This window comes from Seriola lalandi, unplaced genomic scaffold (assembly GCF_002814215.2).
Source record: "Seriola lalandi dorsalis isolate HSWRI2012SDOR001 ecotype SW California unplaced genomic scaffold, Sedor1 jcf7180002054278, whole genome shotgun sequence".
In the NCBI taxonomy this organism is placed as follows: Eukaryota; Metazoa; Chordata; class Actinopteri; order Carangiformes; family Carangidae; genus Seriola; species Seriola lalandi.
This window is the reverse complement of record NW_019524831.1, coordinates 507797-530896: the sequence shown is the minus strand read 5'-3', so window position 1 is coordinate 530896 and position 23100 is coordinate 507797. Positions and strand designations below refer to the sequence as shown.

The 23100-nt window shown below is 40.4% G+C and overlaps 1 protein-coding gene across 7 annotated transcripts in view; it reads left to right on the top strand.

Annotated features, from left to right (window-relative positions):
• The window catches only part of sox6 (SRY-box transcription factor 6), a 134872-nt gene that overhangs the window by 64635 nt on the left and 47137 nt on the right, over nucleotides 1-23100 (top strand). For all 7 annotated transcript variants that reach the window (XM_087173761.1, XM_023405537.2, XM_087173759.1 and 4 more), the window contains 3 exons: nucleotides 3328-3417; nucleotides 13669-13841; nucleotides 15513-15581. In XM_087173761.1, coding sequence (XP_087029887.1) covers nucleotides 3328-3417; nucleotides 13669-13841; nucleotides 15513-15581 — 332 coding nt within the window. The remainder of the gene's footprint in view (nucleotides 1-3327; nucleotides 3418-13668; nucleotides 13842-15512; nucleotides 15582-23100) is intronic.

Here is a 23100-nt window from a genome sequence, read left to right as displayed (position 1 = left end):
GATTTATGAGGATCATTAGCTTTGTTTTTAATACAGTAAAAAAAAAAAAAAAAAACCCAGCTAAAGCCTTATCTAGCCAACTGATCTTGGCTTTAGGTGTCTCAATCCGTGTGCCTGTTCACCCACATTAATACAATCGCAGAATACCCGCATAGGGTAGCTGTACACCAGAGATGACAGCACTGATAGGAGATAGACAAACTGAATCTGGTAGTATTAAATCAGTGATGACTATTCACTTTCTTTTGAGTGCCACTTCGAAACTCTCAAAAAATATCTCGGGAAAGGGTTCAGTGCATTTTTCCAGCTATACAGCACCAGCCCCAGAGAAGAGACAATGAGACCCAGACGGGCTTAGTAGTCCAGAAACCATTCCGCTCTCAATGGGAACACGTCTTGGACGCATACTCCAGTAGTTTTGTCTTGTATGTTGCTATCTGTGCTAGCTGCAGAGTGGAGGGGGTCTGTGCCAGGCAAGGGTCCATAGGGACCATTGGAATCGCTGGGGCTGGAGGAAGTTGGTCTGGGTCCAGTGGGGCGATCTGGGCTTGGTGACAAGCCAAGCTGTCTACTGCAGGGACGCTGGGAAAATGTAAATAAGAGCCTGATAAGGGCTATTGTTTTCATTCCATTCTCATCCCAGCTGAATGGCCTGCTCCCCAGCCACAGAGCATTTTATCTCGAGAGGGGGAGGGAAAGAAATGGAAGGGGTGGGGGTGCGAGAGATTTAAGAGCCCCCATAGGAAAATAAAAATAAACTCACTGGACTCTTCTCTTGTTTAAGCTAATTCCCCAGTATGTGATGTCCTACTTTAAGAGAACAAGTGTGTAACTCTTCTTTACACTAAAAACTTCAGAACAGAAGTTTTGCATTAACTGTCTTAAATAATTATGTTTGCCTTTCACTTATAAATCTACCAGCATTTGATATCCAGTGAAATTGATGGTGTGATTTTTTTTTTATCATAAATAATTTGTTATTTTATGGTGAATACAGTGTGCATCAACTTGATTTTCTCTGTGTCATAACCTGACAGTAATTATTATGTTGATACTAACCAGTGTTTCCATTGGCATCTATAATTTCTCCAGAGAAAACAGACAGGCATTTTAGAAACTGAAATAGCATTCCTCCTATTAATCTAAATTCTTCTGAAAAATAGGCTGTGGAAGGGTGCTTTGAAAAAAGCCAGACATCTGACTCATTTACTGTTTTCCTTGAGTGCGCCTGCGCTAAAGTTGCTCTGCTTTTATCAAATCCATTTTTGGTTGCCTGTTTTGTCCACGACGTTTGAACACTGAAAGGTGTTTGAGAGTTATTTTATAGACTAATCCTGGTCATTATTCACCTCTCCCAGGTGGAAGGCAGGGAGGACAGCGGTGCATTCCAGCTGTAGTCTCTCCTGTTGGAGGACTTGGCAGGTCGTGTTTGGCCCAGCGGAGGGGATGGAGAATTGAGGGAGCGGCAGCTCTCCTGGGAGGGAGGTGGAAAGGAGGGGGAGGACTGGAGTAGAATGGAAGCTGGCACCATATTATCTCCAACAGTTGGTGCATTCCTTAATGATCAAGTGCTGGAGCAGCATCTGTGATGAAAGCGTGTGTGTGTGTGTGTCTGTGCGTAAGAGAGAAGGAGCATATGTGTACATATCAACATATGTTGACTATGTTTGTTTAATTCCCCTTTACACCACTTTAAAAATAAGACATTTTCTTTGCTTTAGGGGAGAAAAATGTCATGCACTGACGTTGTTGTGTCTGTTTGAGGATTATGATGTACGGGGAGTTTGTTGTTCTGGGAGAGGAAGCTGTCTCACTGAGGGAAGAGGCGCTACTCCCCCTGCCCTTAACCCCTGTTTTAAGATCTGTGATCTTTGTGCCACGGAGGGAGTTAACACACACGAACACATACAACATACACAGCCTTTTCTCTCTCCCTCTTTTAGGGTCAAGGGGACAAACTGTGAGTTGGGAATTGGAAAGTCAATAAAGCAGAAGTAATGTTATAATGACCCTGAGCTGAAGATGTCCTGTCGACCCCCATCACATTGGAGGAAGTGGACAATCAAACAAAATGGTCACTCTGCTTGATCTCTCTGAAAGCCATCCTTAAACAAGGCCACAAGAACTACTGACCCCCTGTTACTCCCAGTTCCTCTGAAGTCAGTGTGTTTGTCAGAGGGAGCAACAGTGTTTGGTTTGTGGAAGCAGAGGGCAAGAGATGTTACAGCAGGATAAAAGGAAACAACGCTTGTATACATTCTACACTGTATAAATCCTCTCTGTGTCTGATGTCAAGGGTGATAATGGTGAAAATGGAAGGGTCCACAATGCTGCATCATGTGACAGAGCCTTCTCCGGCGTTCTCCCTGCTTGTCTGTGTTTCACATTATGCGCAACATGGAAACACATGACACCTACATCAGACTAAAAAAAAACAAACTCATCATTTGAAACATTAACATGCTCACAAATTGTGTCCTTTTGTTGTCAGAACTATGTTCATAAATAATCCACTGTAGGTATGTGGTTAGACTATTCATTATTACGCCCCTAGGCTTTGTGGTAATAATTAGTGTGTCTGCTTTGGTTTCCAAATCTACAGAAACACTATTTTACAAATTTTTTATCAGTTTCATTAAACATCAACACAGTCCTTTTATATCAGTCAAATAGACACTACGTTAATTGTTCACCCAGAACAGGAATGGACACTACATGTCTTGATCAGTTTGTGGAGACAGTAGCTCAAGGTGGAGGGGTGGAAGCTTTCTCATGCTGCTGGTGTTTGATGGGAACAGGCTGACCCCTAAGCAGTGCAGGGATGGCGGAGGCCCGGGTCGGCCAGCCCAGTGTGTTCTTTATCAGCTACCCCAGCGACAGCATGGCAGATTGCAGCCATTCCTCCTCTGATTCATTGTCTGCTGGACAAATGTTAATTGTTTTCATCATTGGCAGCTATGTGAACGCTCGGACAAACCCAGTCTCACTCTTTGCCTCCCACTTAATGTGTGTCTCTGCCCTTATGCTATCCCCACAATGCCTGCTTCCCTCCTCACACCACCCTTAGCTCATCTCCCAACTGACAGACTGAGTCTCTTTGAATGTTTGCCGTGCACTACCATCAAATAAAATACTGCTCTTTCATCTGATATCATCTTTCTTTAAATTAAAGTGAATAGGCTTAGAGATTCTCAACATTCACAACATAAAAAAAAAAGAAACTAAATTCCATACACACTATTCCATGATTTAAAAAATATCTATCTAAAATTTAAAATAATTTACTCATTTATATTCATACCTTGTTATATTTCTTTGTTTGTTTAGAATCCTCATGCATGGAGAAACTTCTCTCTAAAGACTGGAAAGAAAAGATGGAGAGGCTCAACACCAGTGAACTTTTGGCAGAAGTAAAAGGTAGGACGACAATGATTGCATAAAACCAAGCAGATTTACTACACAAACACCACTTTAAGCCGTGTTAACAAGTGCCTCATTCCTATCAGACATACATAATCTATGTACTGTATAATCTCAGAAACAGCCTTGTACTGCAAAATAAAACAAAGGCCTTTGGCTGCCCTCCTCATTCATTTCTCTCCTCCCTTATCTTTTGTTGGAATGCCCAACTCTGTCCAAACTGCTGTCTTCAAAATTCCAGCCCTTTTAGACCCATTCTGTGGCGCTCTGTGCTTGTCAGCGGTTTATTGTTGTTGTCCCTTCAGACGGCCCTGAGCCTAGCGACTCTCCGCTTGCACATGTAGTGCGTTCATGCCACTCTGGTAATTGCTGAACCCAAAGCGTGCTTGATGTAAACAGAGCATGAGAGGAGAGAAGCCTCTCAGAGAGGAGAGGAGATGATGCGGAGACGCACAGAGTTGTCTCCTCAGTGAGCCTGTGTTTGAGTGGAATGTCTTGACTCTCACAGTGAACGCCCTGCGCAGCGTATCGAGTGCTGCACGGCAAAGCGCAACTCCACACTCCCCCAAAATCTCTGTTTATGACAGCATGAAGGTGGGCTGAGGATGGGCCTGGCTGCTGCTCAGTCCTTAGCACTGACTGTTACTGAGAGCTGGTGTGTTTATACAGCACAGGAAAGCACAATAACAGCTGGCTGATAACACCAGGCTGTCACTGGATCCTGTGCTCTCTTTTAAAGATTATCTTCATCAAACAACTTCTTGCTCTTATTTTTTGAAAACCGTCTAGACAATGTGAATTCAGTCCGTTCCTGATAGAACACTGAAATGCTTTTTTAAAATTATAATTTCATGCAAACAAACCTATAAAGAAAAGTCATCTCACTGCTGTGCAGGTGATTTTGATAATTTGCTTAATTGTTTCTTTTTCTAAAACATGTGTGACATACATAAATAAAACTAGTGTTTGGTTTTATTTATTGAATTACACTTTCTCCACTTGCAGAGGAAAGGGAAAAAAGGCTGTTGAATGTTCTAATAAGTATATTCATTGGCAATAACCTTAATGAACTGAAGGATAAATCACTGCTTGGTAAACTAGATTCATTGTACCTGCCCTAGTACACTGTATGCCACTGTAGATCAAAGTGCACTGGGTAAAATGTTTAAAATGATTTAGCCTTTTGAAAGCTGGTCTGTTAAATTACAGGCAGGGCATTTCTTCTGATGAATGGGAATGGGAAGGTTACTTGGTGGTTTGTAAACAGGTAGGGAGTCTGATAATAAACACTATGGCCTCTGTCTGTTGATGAGTTATGGAGACAGTCTATACACCACAGTTACCAATATAAATGCTTCTCCTATCACAGTGGCAGCCTTAGATTTTTAATTAGCATGCCATTTCATATGACTGTAGACATTTCAAAGGGCTGCTTTGTGCTCCCCCTTACAAATGTCTCTCTCTCTGCGTTTGATGTCTGCCTGATGTAAATATGGGCAATTAAAAAGAAGCCCAGGGTTGGAGACGCACAAGGTCCACTTAATTAAAACACAAACAAAGGTACCAAGCAGAAAACACCTTATGATTAAGATCTAAAGTGTTATGATGAATCAGAGGTTCCATTAATTGTTAGGTTAAAATCAGTACACAAGGCAAACATGCCTGTAGGTTTTTAAATGAATAAAAGAAAGTAGAGAGAATAAAGACAGACATTCAGATACAGACTACAGTACCTACTGGCAGAGTGACCTTGTGTATTCTGTGCTGATAGCTCACAGATTCTTTAAGCAATTATACTGAACACCTTGTAGGATACCTTTTGACATTGTTCCATCAAAACCTTGAAAAACAAGTAATTGTGTTATTGCAGAGGCAAGTGCTGGAATCTGACTGGTGAGGAAATAATTTTGTCCCGCTCTTAGAAATCAAATAAAAATGCAAAACAATAAGTGTGACAGAATTTGACCCGAGGCTTTACCAGTGAAAAGAAAGACATTCTTTTACTGCTGCTGTGTTGAAACATGCCCTGAATACTCTATCCTGTTGAGGTGAACACGCACGTACAGTAAACAAACAAAACAAAACAATAGTATCAACAACATCAGAGATTTACTTTTCAAAGTCTACTAACCCAACCAACCATGTACCTCTTACAGATGACACATTTATAATTATATCTTATTGTCATGTCGGTGTTTGGCTACATAATGTGATGTTTCCGAGGTAAAGACGTTTTTTAGGTTTAAGTGTTGGTAGAAACAAGAGCAATAATCCAGTAGAGGCAGTGTTCTTAAGACAGACATGTAGAATGGTGTTATTAAGAGTTAATGATTTCAAATCTCTACCACCTTTTCTTGTAAGCTGCTAGGGCTTAGCATCAACAGGGGCAGGAAAAAGAAGGAGAGTTTGTGAAGGAGCATTAGTGGCGGATTTCTTTTCACCAGTCAATTCCAGAGCTGTTTGTTTTCATACCTGAGCTTAGCTGTCAATCTGCAGGAACGATGAGGAGAGAGATGAAATCTCCTGAACAAAACCACAGAGCAAGAAAGGGAGGCCAGCTGGAAGGACTCCAAACCACAGAAAGTAGCAGATAATAGGAGGCAAGGTGGAAGGAGGAGTGCTAGAGGGAGGGAGAGACAGAGAGAGAAAACAATTTTTGACGTGGATATTTGACTCGACATTCATAATTATATAGCTCAAGATTTTTTTTTTTCTTGAAAAAAAAATGCAAAGCCCCCATTCATCACATGACTTAGGATGCTTATAATCCCATACATAATTGCAGAGTGTATATACAGTATGAATGTATGTAAGTATATATACACATAGGCTACACATTGTGTCAAATGCATAAAAATATAGTACACAGTGTCCTATGCTAGATAAGGTTGCTCTCTGTTGCATGCCTGCTCTGTGCAGGGTCTTTGAGCCTAATACTCAACAGAGCTGTTTAAGTTTCCCTGCTGAGTGCCAGTCTCCCGGCCCCCCGTTGGGGGAAAAAAAAGCAAAAAATAAAAAAAGCAAAATGCTCAAGCATTTACTCAAACTGAAGGAAAATATGTAGTTACTAAATTGGAACACAAGCTGTATTCATTCTCTTGGAATTTGCTTAAAAAAAAAAAAAATAAAATATATATATAAATAAGAAAAAAGCTAAACATTACACCAGCGTTGAAATGGCTGCTTGAATTCTGAAGCAGAAAAATCAGGACTCTTGCACTGTCACAATCAATTTGAGAATGGTGTCCACATGACAGTGGTTGGGTGCACACAGACAGTCCTGTGGCAGGCAGATAAGTGGAAGCTCTTTAGGAGGAGAACACAGGGCAAGGCAGGGCGGCAGCTGAGACTGATTTGATGCTGGCCCTACCTGTGCTGGCTTTGCTCCTGCACAGACAGAAAGGAGTCCACTGTGTGAACACAGAGCCCATATTGTTCAGCCATATGGGTTAGCTTCAAAACATGATTATTCACTTTAAAATTTAACTTTATTCTTAATGGCTTCCATAAAGGGAGGCTTTTGTGCCACTCGAGATACACAGCACAATATCTGTGCACACATTGCCCAGTGACACTGACTTCCGTCGCTTTAGAAACAAGTAGGAAAAGACTCCTGTGTAGTAGATTTCAAATGACTTGTATTTTTACAACATACTGTATATAAATATTATGTTTATTATATTTACCCAAACACACAAAAACCTTCACACAAACAGCACAAAACACTATCTGTCCAGTTGCTCCAGTCAAAAATGCCTCAGTTAGCATTTTCTCCACAACACTTCAGTCAACTGTTTGCCCTGTGCACTCAGGTGAAATATGAGCCACAGTAAATCATTATTCCTCAGGCCACATTTGCCAGATGAATGTATGAGAGTGTTGGACTGTGTGTTTTTCTCCTCTAATGAATTGAGGAATTTAGCTTGTGGCAATGGAGGTAAAGAAGGAAGTGCTGTGCTCGTGTGTTTGTGTATGTGTGTTTGTGTGTGTCTGTGTGTGTATTAGGAATAGAATTCTCTGTTTCTGTTGTAAATTATATTCCAGTGGTTTGTCATGGTTTAACTAATGACTTTAAAAGTTGTATAATACATTTCATGTCAACAAGGATATTAATCCTGTCTTCATCTGCACAGAATGTAAAACATTTATGGAGCTGACAAAAACACACCTACTTCATTTATAGAAGGAAACATACCAAAAATATATAACTGTCCCTCAGCAAGGCAAATTGTACCTTCACAGCCATGAAAACCTGCTGAAGGCCTACATTAGTACCAAGGATGTGAACGAATACAAGTATATTATTCAGATATGAACATATAACGCACTCTGAACAGATCTGAATTTTAGGAATCATCCAAAAGAGCCTCCAAAAATGGCTACGAGAACTTTTCAAACTTTTATCATTTCATCAGAAATCACAAATCAGAATGCAGCATGACATTGATGCACAGGTGCTTTTTTTTTTTTTTTTTTTTTTGTTTTTTTTTTTTTTTTTTTTTTTTACCTCATTTAAGCCGAGCACCTTGCACAACTTGACAGCTAATGAGAAACTGACAAGCTGGAGTTAGGAACTGTTGCAAAAAGTTGCAGCTTAGACCTTTTTTCTTTTCTGAAGGTGGAGATCAAATACTAATCATGCTTTATCATCAGGTACATTATTAAAACTGTATGTTATACTTTTTATTTTGTATATTTCATGAGCAGCTTATACATATTCATCTACAACATTTACTTATAGAAGTATAAATAGTGTCGAAAACTATTTCACTCAGAAAGTGTAGCATGAGGGATTTCTGGCATCTCCTGGTACAGGACCACACTGTTTCTGTTACAAAAGTGAAGACGTTGTGTTACACCTCTACTTACTACTATAGATGTACTAAATAGATGTCAGTGTGTCTCAATGACTTGACAGCTTGAGAACTACGCAGGTGTTCTTGTATACTACTTGTGAATACCTGTACGGGTTGGCTCTCTTCGCTTCCAGTTCAGCTTTTTCAGTCTATCACTTGTGATCTGGATTAAACCCAGACAAAACACTGGCATCGCTGATACATTTATCCATCAAAGACAACAGTCTCAAAGTCTTTTGAAAGATCTCTTTTGCACAGTCTAAGGAAACAGGTATGCTCTGCTTTAATTATCAGCTGTATAGATAAAACCAATGAATAAATGTTCTGTGAAAAGAATGAGATAACATCTAGCTCCTAATTCACTTCCAAGGTTTTGCAGACAGTAAGCTGTTGCCTTGATCACTGTCTCAGGCTTTACACCCTTTGTATGATAGAGACCTTGAAAATTGTGTATGCTTTTTATAATTTAAGGGGACAGGGGTCAGACTCATCATCATAAAGGCCATGAGAGATGAATAAAAGGACTAGAGGCAATCTTTGTTCTCTTGTAATGATCTTTGCTATATGCTGCCATGCACACACATACAACTTTCTCCATGGTGTCACAATTTCTGGTTTGTCGCACTGTATTACATAGTCAAAGAATTCAGTTATTGAAAGAACAGAAGTAAAGTTTCTGTGTTGAGTTTTTTTTTTTTGCCTTCAGTGAGAATTTCAGGGTCAGTGGCATTCCCTGTGGAGTTATCTGTTCAGGTCGATCCTCTATCTTGGCTTTGATGAAGTACCTTGTCCCGTGTCATGGACAGACAGTGAAGTGCTGGAGCTTTTACATTAGCATAATTATACTGAAGTGTGAAGCTTCCTCTATCATCAAAATATTAGTCTCCATCGGTGTTCAGCATGAACAGCAGAGCCACAGCAGATGAAGTGTGCTTTTATTAATAACCTCTCCACATGCCAATCAGAGCATTAAAAAAATCGTTCGCTGAGCCATTAAAATGATTATAATCACATCTGTCAATACTCAAATATATATGCACACACAAGTACAGACATATAGATATACCATAAGAGGCTTATAATACCAGACCACCATTAGCATTTCCAAAAAGTAAATAGCCGTTTAAAGTCTAAAGAACATAACCCTAAGTGGTTTTAAAATGTAAGATCTAACTTTTTCAACGAGATGATAGTAAGTGTCTTGGTGAGAACGATCTATTTCATATAGAAAAGCTTAGGGACTGAGAGTCACTGCTGCCAGTGGATGACATGTGCTTGTGAGTCATTTCTCATGCTTGTTAATGGGGTTTTATTGGCAAGATTAACAGCTTTTATATCATGGCAGAGGCAGCAAGCCAGGTAAAGCAGCTGTTGTTCATATTGTCTTGGTCGCAGGACATGGAGACATGTTAACACCATATTATTGGAAACACATATGGCTTTGTAGCATTGATGAACAAGTGTATATAGTAGTTAAAAGAAAAGGGGATACCATAAAACTAGTTCAGTTATTCTAGCTTGGTTTTCTGTCAGTGTACATCCTCAATATGACATATTTTTTTGACCAAAGGATAAAATGCCTCAGTCATATTCAGTATCACAAAAATGAATTTGGTACAAAGGCCGGCTTCCGATTCATGCTTTTGTTGAAGCAGTTTTACAGTTTTGGAGAAAGGTCTGTGAGCAGAAAAATCTCTCTATTTTGAACACTAAAGAAGGTACCAATAGATGCCATTAGCTGCTACTCAATTGGCTCTTTGTGTTTTCCACAGAAAGAATGGACAAAGGGTCAGATGACCGCAGAGTTCACACACGTGTGCATTTACTCAGAGGCATGTACCTTTTATCGATTGGAGCAGCACGCAACACACATCTGTACACACTCGTGTCTACATTCACACACACTTTAGGAGAAAGCAGAGAGAAAGAGCCTCAGCACGCAAGGCATTCAAGCTATGTGCAGAGTGTGTGTGGATACAGCTTGGTACAATCGTAGCATTTAGACAAGTCCTAATTTACTTAGGATGGGCTTGCAGCATATGGAAGCATCCACAATGACTGACTGATAGAGAGACAAAGAAATTCCAGTCTTCTGGCGCTAAAAAACTCAATTCAGATCTGGTCATAATGGCTCAGCTGTCCTAACCAAAGGAAGGGGAGAGAATAGGGTGCCTTGTGATTTTCCCCCTTTTCACCCTCACCCTCCCTCGCTTTTCTTCTTTTTTTGTGCCTGAATCTTTTATCTGTGTTATTCACTCGGGACTCTTCAAAGTAACAAGCCTCCTTCTTTTTCCCCGGTACTGGACTTGGAACCCAAATTAGAGACTGCTTGATTAGAGCAGAGAGGAGGGAGCCAAGAGAGAGGGAGATGTGGGTATTGGACAGAACAAATCGCACCCCTACAAAGTGCCTTTTATCCAAAGACCCCAAGGCTCAAATACCCCCATCCCTCCCCAAGCAACCATGGCTCTGCTTGTTTTCCTCTTATCATTTATTTAGTCACCCGTTGATGTTTTCTGCCCTACTTTGTGACGTTTAAAAGAGGCAGGAATCTCAAAAGGTGAATGCTGAATGGGCTGAAACTGAACAACACAGCTTTACCATCATCTCCTCCTATTTGTCAATTTCACATATCTGAAGTTAACACAGCATCCTGAGAGAAAAACAAGAAAAGTGCCAGCACAGCTTGACCACTCACTCCTGGGATCCTCTGTCAGGCTGGTATTGTCCTACTGAGCCTCAGTCGTCTAACAGGAGGATGTCACAACATGTTAGGTCTGGGCCAGTTTATGTAGCGCCAAGGCATCTCTGGGCTGTCTGTCTGCCATCGGAAGCGCAATGTGAGGAGACATGTTAACGGGCAGACCCCAGCCCCACTGCTGTTAAAAGCCATGCAATATGCAGGAAACGGCCTCTTTTGTCAGCAGGCTGGTTAGACACAGACCACGACTCTCCTCTTCTACACCACCCAATAAAAGTTTTATCTGGATTTTAAAGCTGATCCATAATTTAAAGCAGGAAGAAAGAGATTTTTACACTAACCAGCCAACAAAAAACATATGAGTTTGATTTTCTGCTAAGCTGTGTATAGTCTCTAAGGTGAAATTCTTCCACCACGTTCATATTTAGATATTTGGATGCCAAAAGTTGTGTTTAGATGTTTGTCGCCAACATTTTCCACTAATCTGAACATTTCTTGTTGCCATTTCAGCATTGATTTTGACAAGAAAATAGGCAAATAAGACAAAACTAAATGTTAAATAATTATAATTAAAATTAGTAAAGAGGGAGGGTCCAGATTGCAGCACAGAGGGCAGTTCTGACTTCCCACAATTCAGCTCAACATCAAAACAATGGGCCCTCTGTTAGTATTCTTCTGGTGTCCAGGCAGAAGTGAGCTCTCCACACTAAGACTAGCCCATCAGATCCTTCTCTGGGCCCAGTCCCCCTGCACATTCATGCACACAGACATAAAATATATGTGCTGTACATTCCAGCTAATTTTTGCAGTTTTCATTTATTTTTACACAGTGTTGAAACTCCTAAACTAGTGAGTGATCATCAGAAATGTGTAATTAGACAGACTGAGAGGGGGTCATTGAGTCCAGATATTTGGTCCCCAACTCAAGGTCACCTATGCTGGCTTTGAGGCCTGATGGTCCCCATCTTCACCTGGATGATGATTTTCTTTCCTTTTTGTCTTTTCTTTGATACTCTATTTCTACTCTCTCTCTCTCTCTGTCTTTCTTTGTTTCTTTCTCTAGTCCCTCCTTCCTTTCCACTACAGTATTGATAGCTGGGATTTATTGTGACAACGACTGATGTATCTGTAAAGGCAGCTCCTTCATGGACACAGCCAAAGGTTAATAAAATTGGTGCTGATTGTATCAATTTTACAGATAAGCCATTCACAACAAGTGTAGTCGGGTGAATAAGAAGTCAATTCAGGCTTTGGAAACTGCACGCAGGGCCAATGAATAGCTGCTTTTAGGTGCTTTTTTTTCGTTAGGAGGATAAATGGAGAATTGCAGCTCTCTTCCATTGCAGCAGGCAGCGGAGGCAGAGTGAGGCGAACCGAGGTTCAGACAAGCGTGCCAGTAAATTGCCCTGAATGGGATCTGGAGGTTGACAGGCCCTATTAAGACAAACGGCTTTCCTCATCGGAGAGATAAAATAAATCAGGTGTTTAGTCAAATTAAAATAGTTTGAGTGGAGAGGGCCCATGGGAGCTCTCGGAGAAACTCAAGACAGATGTGGCCAGAGACGAGAGGAAGACACCCAGGAAAGAATTCAGCTCCTGCTGGCCCCAGGCCAGACTTCACTGTACTTTTATCTGGATCTCTATGCTTTTATCCTTCTCCCTCTCTCTCTTACTGTCTCTCTCTGTCGCTTCTGTCGGATTCGCCCATCTCTTTACTTGTATGTTACCCCAGATCAGCTTGTCACACAGGAGTGCAGTGGGAGGAGAGTGAGTTACTGTCTAGCCTCTCACTGGCAATTATGTTGGCTGTGTAAGTCAATGGTAGGATCACTTAGCATTGATTAGGCGGAGGGAGAGAGCAGTGCAGCTGCTCTCTCTATCACACACAGTGTGGACATGTGACTGTAGACAGAGAAGTAAGTCTAGTGGTCTGTCATTGCATTGCTTTTTGAAGTATGCATGCAGTAACTACACAGATAATAAAATAAAGAGTGTGTTGTTCAGTGTTGATTATGATACAAATCTCTTTACTGATGATTGTCATAGTGTAAACACAAGAGTTTATGGTGCAGTTTTTTGACAGGTTTGCTTATTCCCTTCAGTAAAAACTGCAACTCCTCTAATGTGTTGCTGGAATTGCCATATCATGAAAAATTGTGCAGTTCGGAGGTCAGTTCCAAACACTGACTCCCAACACTTTCTTTATATTCACCCCCAGTAGTCTGACATAAGATGCCACCTCAGTTTGACAGCTCCCTGCAGCACTTTGTCTATGTGCCGGGAACAATTCCTTCCTCTTCTTTGAAAGGAAACCGGGGACCATCAAATACACTAAAATAGTCAACTTCAGACTGTATGTGACCTTAATACATTCTAATAAATTCATTGCAGTTGCTTGCTGCATATGTGGGTTTCACAATAGCACAATATGGTGATCATTATGTGCAGCATGGTCACTTTTCTATAGTTAGCATTATACAATGACTAAGGTCCTCTGCAGGCTATCTTATAACCATCTACACCCTGGTTGTTTAGTAATTGCCCCCTGTGAAACTTTTAATGCACTTTTTTTCTATCAGGTATGCATAACACATACCTGCATCTATGTTTATGACTCAGGCTCTCCACCTTGTGTTTAGTCTTTCTGCTCCTGACACTGTGCTCTCTCTCTCTCTCTCTCTCTCTCACTAGGGACTCCAGAGAGCCTGGCAGAAAAGGAACACCAGCTCTCCACAATGATCACCCAGCTGATCAGCCTGCGAGAGCAGCTTCTGGCTGCCCACGACGAACAGAAGAAACTCGCCGCCTCACAGATGGAGAAACAGAGGCAGCAAATGGAGTTAGCTCGTCAGCAGCAGGAGCAGGTAACTGCTCACTGTTTTCTCACTTTCACACTATCTGTCTTTGTATGTTTTTCTACCCCCGCAAATTTTTTCCCCCCTCACCATATTCTTCCTTTCTTTCTTCCTTCCTATTTAAAACATCCATTCCCTTTCCTCCTTTAAACTTGTTTACTCTATTTCCCCTTTCATCCCTATAATAAACCCCATTAAATACATTTGTAACAGATTCTCACTTAACTCTCTATTTCATATTAACTTTCATGCCTGAAATATGCCAATAAAATCTTACTATGAATTTGGAATAATATTAGATTTAAGAGATGTGATAGTCTATATTGCCTCAGATATTTCGGTCATGCTCTCTCGCCCACATTTATGCTGTGTGGTAGAAAAAATGTTATTATGACTTGTACTAACAAATGCGACGGAATGTGTGAATTAAACGTTATATTAAACATGGAAGTCCTCTATATCTTATAAATCGACTCCTATTAGAACAAGCCTGGCATTAGATTTGCAGCACAAATCAGGCCAATGAGCCATATTGTACAAATCAGCAAATTAGCAGAGGCCATGAAGTGTGTTAATGTCGGGGAAGAAATAAGGACACAAACTATCCACACGGGCGACACTTTTATTATCACCAGCCACCCTAATGGCTATGAGTCAATTATCAGCAAGGAGTTCACTCAGAGTTTTCTCAGCACACTCTCAGACCCTCCTGTGTTAAATGAAGAGATAGACCATATACCTTGGAGTGATGCATTTGGACATAGTACACTAATAATACATTAACAGTATTGATTTTTTTTTTCAATCAATGATGTTCATTTGCAAACTACACTCAACTGTGTGGGCTTTGTAGACATTGCAGCATAAATGAAAAGTGATAGAGGACATTTTATTATTTGATCTTATTTTGAAATAGAAGAATATTAATAAAATGAAGAGAGAAGGGGGGAGAGAAGGGGAGAGAGGGAGAGCGAGAGAGTCCCCGCTGAGAGCTAGAATGTCATCAAGCCATCAAGATACAACACAGTAATTAACTGTTGACACTCGTGAGGAAGCCAGCACAAATTAATCTTGACACATTTGCAGACGACCGATATCTTACAGTGAACACTTTGTAATTATATTTAAAAATGAAAATTAAATGACACTTAAAACTAGGTTGTCATGCTCAATGAAGTGGGCATGTAGAAAGAGGGACTGCTGGGATGAGAGGGATTGCGGTGTGGCTGCTCGTCACTCAGGGGTGGCAGGGACCTCTGTCACCCGCACACTGCCTGTGCTAGTTATCTCGCTTGTAACCATTTTCATCATTATTCATTTTTCCTTTACCTCTGATTTTGATTCATGTTCATTAGGAAAATTGAAAAGGTTTTTTTTTTGTCAGATTTTGTAGCAATTTAGTCAGAAGAATATATGTGAATATATGCTACACTAATCTATATACACTAATCTGCTTCTTTCTTACCTATGATATCTTTACTGTAACTGCCCTCCATTAACATGCAATATGTCATCCATCTCAACACACCTTCTCATCTTTCTCTACAATCTCTGGTACTCAGCTTGCACTTGTAGCACATATAATATTATCCAGTAAAAAGTAATTTTAGTTCTGCTTCCTCTCGTATGTCAATTTACGGAATTATTTTATTCACTATCTTTATTTCTTTTTCCAACCAGATTGCAAGACAACAGCAGCAGCTTCTGCAGCAGCAGCACAAAATCAACCTCCTCCAGCAGCAGATCCAGGTCAGTGAATGTGTTTCTGTTGGCCCTGTAACACTCAGCAGCTTACACCTCTCACTTTCTCTGTGCTGATTACTACTACGTTTTCTCCCTCTTCAGTGTAATTATTACACCATGCTGTCACCATGAGCCAAATGTCTGGATTTAATGGCACTGATCAATAAAAATTAGACATTAAAGTAAATATCATTGCTAACTTCTGTTAGCTTCTCCTTCTCATCTTCTTTGCTTTTTTTTTTTTAAATATTGCTTGTCTTTTTATCTTTAATTTTTTGTGTCAAAGTAACATTCATCACTCTCATCAAATGTTAATTGCCTGTTGGTAATCGTGAGGGCTTTAAAATATGGAGGAGAATAATTAGCACATCTTAATGAACAAAAAAAGGGGGGAAAGTAACAACAGCTAATGAGTCCTGTTGATGGAGAAGAGCCTGGAGGTGGGGGACATGAAAGAGGCTGGTAAATGCCTCTGAAACAAGTCAGTCCCAGAAGGGCAACGTGGCATGCTTTCACACAGCACAAGAGCTACTGAAACTTAGATTGTCATTGTACTGTCATTTATTTTTATTTTTCTCCTAGTTCTTCTGGTTTATCTGTTTTTCACCTCATGCCAGACATTATCATCTTGATTAGTGTGTGTATGCTTGTGAGTGCATTATGTGATACAGTACAAAGTGGTGCAGCGAGAGACCACCCAGGCTGCAAGTTACTGGACATAGTCGGACAGTGCAGGGTAATCCAGGGTATTGTAACTGGCAGTGGTCAAGGATGTGGGCCTGGCTGCCTGTGTGAAGCTAACGTTATCCTGCTGGGTGTGCTGAGTGTCAGGCACATCCCTCTCCACTCACCACTTCCTCCTCTGCTTGTTCCTCTAACTGACAACTCCCCATCCTCTCCTCTCATTTTACCTTTTTTTTTTTTTACCTCTTCAAACTCTCACTTGAAATAAATTGTTCCTCCATCACCTTTAAGCACTCCTCACAGGAGACACTATTCGGGGCTAAAGAGCAGTTTCTCTTTAGGCATTATACGTGTCAACATACCCCTACATAACACAATTTATCCTTATAAAAACTTCTGGTTTCAAACAGCAGTTGGCACAACAACCAGATTTACTGCTATGACATCAAAAGGACTTTTTCAAGGGCTATTGGCAAGAGAAAGGCCATAGTGTTAACATGTTCTTGAGGAGCCACTAGTCTGGACCTTTCACTTCAACTGTGGACAGTCTACTGGAAAATGATTCCATATTACACTTCACTACAGGAGCACGGAGCACAACACTCTGTCTAGAAAACACTCAAAATCAAGTACCTTATACACTACCGAGAGGCTAGTATTACTCATATCATGGAGGGTCCTTTACTTATGCTCATTGAGCATAAGGGCACAGCCCTAATGCATCTCACTTTTAGAGGCCCTTGCTTTCATCACAAAGTTAAAGGCAAATGATACCTGAAAATTCCCCTTAATGCATAGTTTTGAGAGAGAGGGGGTGGAGGGGGTTTGAGTGTGTATGGGAACATGCTTCTAAATATCCATTTCAAACACTTGAACAGAGATACAAGTAAAGTCCTTTCTTGTAGAGCCCAGTTAGTCAGCTTCTCCCTTGGCCAAATGAGCCACAGATCTTAGCTGATAAAAAAAAAACGAGAAAAGCCACATCCACAATTAAACAAAAGAGTCCCATGTTCAGACCATCTGTTCCTCTGCCCATCAGCCTCTGCTGGCTGCACTTTTCAGACAGAACACCAACCAAGAACAAACAGATCGCTCTCAATACTTCAAATAAGTTTGATCATGTGCAAAATTGTTTATCCCAGAGTAAGTTGTTTGAAGCAGTACATGTTCTCGCTCCTTAACCTAGTTCCTCCAAATATCCAGTGTGGTGATGGCCACTCCTTTTGGAGCAGCAAAGTAGATAAAAGAGAGTCAGGGGCAAGTTAGTGAAGCATTTTTTGCCACTCTGTTTTCGTTACTGCTGCCTCTTAAAAATGCCCTGGCCATTTTAATATATAACAGCTTTGACTTAATTAGTTCTGTAAACAAGCTTCCAGCCTGTATGTCACAGACTTTTAGAAAAGAGGTAAGCAGTGTTGGGAGATTGAGTTACTTCGCTTTTAGCATGGAGAGCACTAAACTTTATTAGAGACCCTACTGGCCATCAAAGTCCTTCTGTTTTGGCCTCAGGGAGAAAACCAAGAGGTAGCCTCATGCTAAGGTCTCGTATTGATGATGTAACTTTTCACATCAGTGGACACTGTAAACTGTCCTAACAATAAAACCATGGGAATTGCAACTGGAGACTGTTGTTGTGATGTGTGCTTTCAAGGGGTTTTTGCATGTGGATTGAAGAGAATCCGTCAGAAGTGTGTAGTTATTGAGGTTTAGTGGGTGAGGTTTGGAGCAAGGCAGCATGCAGTTTAATCAAGTTTCCCTTTTGAATAGCCATCTCTCTTTTTTATCCTTTCTCATCATTCCTACAAGAGAGCGAGAGAGATTTAGTCTTTGTCCTTCGGGATTACAATGTCACTTGTTTTAAGATAGCAGATGTTTTGATTGCAGTGTTAGGGGCTTATCAAAAGTTAAACCTCAAGGCTTTGTGTGTTTTTCCCTCAACTTGTTTGTATTCCTTCAGTCCATCCTCGTCGCTGAAATCGTCTTGGCACTAATTCAATCCCAGGATGGGATTAACTCTTAAATTGATTTAGTTGAAAATTTGGAAGACCATTCAGGATTGTATAAAACACGTATGACAATTAAACATATATATTAGCAGAGAACTGGTTTGTCTCACAAGTTACTTATCTCTCTGAGTCTGTGTGTAGCCACTGGGAGATTGCAAAAAAAGAAAGAATGAGCACACTGTTCTGTTTTTCTTATTTGTTTCAGCTCAGCATCACTCAGGCACACTGAGTCTCATCTGAGTCTCCTCTTCATTGCTCTCTGTTTCATAAACACACCCACTTTTTCCTGCTCCTAATGGAAGAGCAGTTGCCGCAGATGAGCAGCTAAACACCATCACATTGATCGTCAGACTGTTGGCTCTTGTTTGCTGACATTTTATTCTATATTCATTTTCTAGTAGTTACAGTACATCAGCGTTAAAGGGAAGATGCACATTGCCAAGAAGTGAGCAGCATAAAAGTGGTAACAACAGAATAGTATATCAAAGTAAAATAAAATAAAATGCTCTCATGAGACGTGGCGCTCTATGAAACTCAAGTAAAAGCACTGTCCATAACCATGCCACAAGCACCCATCCCCTCACCTCACATGGTTTGATTCTCACACACAGGCATGCAGTTACTCATACACATGCACAGAGGTGATCGTGTACAGTACACAGGCACACAGGGACCCAATGCATTGATACACACATCAAGAGAATAAATATTGGCTAAAAGGTCAGGGTGAACTTTATCTCCACAAACAGGCTGGAGAAAGCAGAGCTCCCCAGATGAAACAGAGGGACATTTTTAATCCAAATCATTTTATTTAAATTTTTTTATCCATCAAAAATATCACAATATCATGACATTGTCATTTGTCATTGGCTGTGGCATTGATGTGCCAGCCTTGAGTACACTGTGAGAACCAAGATCTGCTAGATAATACATTTCTATGGGGGCCATTCTCAACAAGATTTTTTTTTCACAAACCTTAAATGATCTGTTCATAAAGCAGGTCTGGTTCTGTTTTTCTCCCTTTGACCTGTCGTTCTATATCTATACATGTACTGGCTTCAAACTCCGACCTCACTTTATGTACACACGCATTATCTGTGCCTCTGCATCATACCTTTAACCTTGTGTCCACAAAGATACACAAACACACATACAGAAAGTCTGGCTCACTTCCATTTAAAAAGAGACATCAGAGATTAAAATAGAAAAGGCCAGTATATTGTTGTCTATTGCAAACTTCAAAGTCTTTGAGGCTTTCTCACATTTATCTTTAATGGTGTAAAGAAGCAGTGGGGGACATGCAGACATTCAATGGTTACATGCTAAAGGTCCCAAGATTAAAGATGAAATTCACTTACACCACAGCATTTAGCTGCCCACAATTTATTAGGTGGACAATATAGAGGCAGATTTCGAAGCACATATTTTGAGATGAAACGAAGGACAACAAACATACAGGCAGAACCATGGTCATCGCTAAAAGACGTATCTCTTAACTTCAGGGTAACTGTACTCTGTAATATGTTACTGTTTTGGTTATTAAAAAAAACGTAATTTTAGGGTAGTTTAAACCACGCAGATTTAGTTACTATTCACCCAGTTTTAAACCAAATCAAGCATATGTGAATCGATCCTTTTCTTTTATACTACTTTTTAATAAAAACAAAATTATCTTACATGCTGCAGTTTACTTTCAGTCAGTATATTTTTAGAAGAGGAAAAAAATCTGGATATTAGTGTGTTTTAGTCTGTTGCACATGGATTTCCCATTTCCGTCTGTTACAAAGAAACCAGAGAATTCACAGGGGACGCTCTGTAAAAGTGTCGTCTGTATTCAGTGGCTGTAGAGTCTGCCCAGTTAAACACTACACGCTCACACTGTTTTTCTTAATGATGGCAGCAATTGCTGTTGCGTTAGTTTGCACCAAAAGAAATCAATTTTTACATTGTGGTGGCAAATTATCTATTAATTGCTCCCCTCAACAATGCTATAATCTATCCAGTCATATAGAGCGCATTTTAGAAGCAATGTTGGCAGAGATTCCAAATGCAAGTTCTCTGGAAACATTTGTATGAGCTAGGCAAATCTGGATTTTGACTTTTTTTTGTACATGTGTGTACATGTTTTATGATTTTACGGTACAGATGTTATCAAGATTGGTCAAACTAAATGTGAGACATCTGTCATGCTTCATATCTAGCATGACCAGCAGCTATCATCAAGTCTTTCCGCAGATATTCAATAAAATCCATCCCGTGCTTTAGTTGTGCCACTCAAGGACTTTCACATTCTTGTTGTGATGCCATTCCAGTGTTATTCTGCTCTATGCTGAGGATTCTTGGGGTCATGGACCTGATGCAAAATAAATCATCAAGGTCTTTGTCACTGATAAGCAGTTTCCCCCTAATAACTGGCCTGTATCAGACTATATTAACCCTTTTCTCCATCCTCAAAAGCCCCACACAGCCTAATGCTTCTACCACTGTTCTTTGCAGAGGGGACTATGTAACCATGTCTATGTGAAGCTTTTTACAACAGCTGAAGCATTAAATCTTTATCTAGTGCTGCACAAATATCTAACCAGATCTCCCAGCATGAACAAAAACAGATCATGTTAAATTGGTGTTTGGTCCATATGATAAATCTTTTTAGTAGTCCTGGTTTGTATTCACATCTTTATTATTATATAAAGGAATACGCATGTTATCCATTCCAATGCAGTAATTTAATTCACTGATTCTGTTTAGTTACCACTTTAGAGAAGCAAAGACCTCAAAACTACAACATTATGGTAAATATTTTAAATCAGTCAGATGAGTTTAAATAAACATAGGGCTGTATGGTAATTGCACAAAGATAATAGTGCTAATTTGTGTATTCTCAGATGCTTTTGTTGTCTCCCTGGCACAAATGATTTTCTCAGTGTGAGACTTATTAATGCACTGGCAAAAAAAAGCACAAAAATAGACATTGTTAAAGAGAATGTGTAAGTCCCCCAATTAGCACAGCTAGATTGGAACTGTTAGCATGATAATAAGAGAATAATAGAGCAGGGAAATGATAATGTATGTGTGTGTGTGTGTGTGTGTGTGTGTGTGTGTGCTGCTGTGTGCACACGGGTGTCTGTGTGGATGCTGTGCTGCCAGCTCTTCCCCTTGTGTTGAAGAGCTCTGTGTTAGCCTGCTAGTAGGATTATGTGGGGGCATTAACAGCCTAGTCAGACGGGCTTGGCTCTCGCCCAGGGAGGCTCAGTCCAGCATGTTCATCCTCCATTTAAGGAGACTGTTAGCTGATGAAGATGTGCACATGCAAGACTGAAGATAAAAGAAAGCGGTGACCCGACTCATTAGCCCCTGTGATTTAATATATTGACACTTAGATACAAATAATTCCATTTAGTGGACTCTATCGGTGGGGAGGAGGGATCAATTCAATTAGTTATGAAATGTGACTCCTTGTCAGGAAGCAGAAGAAATACTGACTACTAAATAAAGTCGTGTGCAATTTAAACAATAAAGCCATCGCAGCCCTGTTAAAACTTAATGATGCACAAAAAGGTGTAATAGATACAACCTCAGCTCAGCAATGGCAGTCATAGTTTGTAAATGATGCTAAGTGGATGTATGTAATGCCATTTGTATGTTAAAAACTGATTCTTGCTTTAGGAATATAAACAGTACATGCTGTTAGAAGAGTCTGGGTTCTGTGGGTTTTGTCCCATTAGGCTTTTATCCTGGATGAAACGCACCATTTATTTAAGCTTTAAGTTATATTATTCAGGCAGGGTTACTGAAGTGTGTTGCTTTAAGCTGAAAAGATGAGTAGATTGTGTGAATACGGGGTTTAAAAATAACAAAAGGTGAACAGATCCATCCTTCCTTGTTAAAGTGTAACAACTGATTACTGGCTTTATTGAGTATCTTTAGTCGCAGCCAGATGAAACATATGCTTGCTTGTACTGTCTTTGCCAAAGAGGTAGGAATGTAGACAAACACAGAACAATTATTGCTGTAAATGACACAATAAAGCCATGTCTTTGTGTAATTGGCTTTTGTATTCAGACACCTAAGCAGTTTAAGCTGCAATAATTAAGAGGCTCCATATGAGAGGTGCCACATGAACGGCTGTAATGTGTGAAATCACACCTGAGGGTCTACTTAAAATTAGTCACCTGAGGGTTTTGTTGAGCAGCCCTGGGACGGGTTAATTTATGGCGCAAACTTCCAGCCGTCTATCAGTCCTCACAACGTAACAAGAATAATTGACACAACACAAGAGAACACCATCTCCGATGTGAATCTGTCTTGTAAATTAATCATGGTGCTAAATAATCCCGATAACTGAACATCTATTCTTCACATACAAGCTGAATGAAGTGTTTTTATGTTCCATCTGAATATCACAATAAAGCACCTGTTTGGAGCTCCGCAAACCTTCCCTGGATGAAGGCAGAGCACATACACTTAACACCCATTGTAACCCAACCCTCGCAAGGAAAATATCAGTTGAGGGAGAACACATCCTCCAGTGTGATGTTGATTTAGTTTCCTCTCCCTCTCTGCATAGACTGTGTTTTCTCTGCTAATGTTGTGCAAACTGTTTTGTCTTTGCATTGGCTTTGCGTGGCCATCGTCCTCAGCAGTGGGCACACTCACAGGGAGAAGGAGCTGCATTAATAGGCTCTACTGTGTACGGGCAGCCGGCAGGGAGAAAGGGGCGCGTGTTTTCTTAGGGCTGGGGTGGCAAAGCAAAGCATTCAGCCCATGGCCAACGTAAAAAAGGAGCTTTTTGTTTTTGGGGTGGAGGAGAGTCCAAGCATTCCCCACCAGAAACA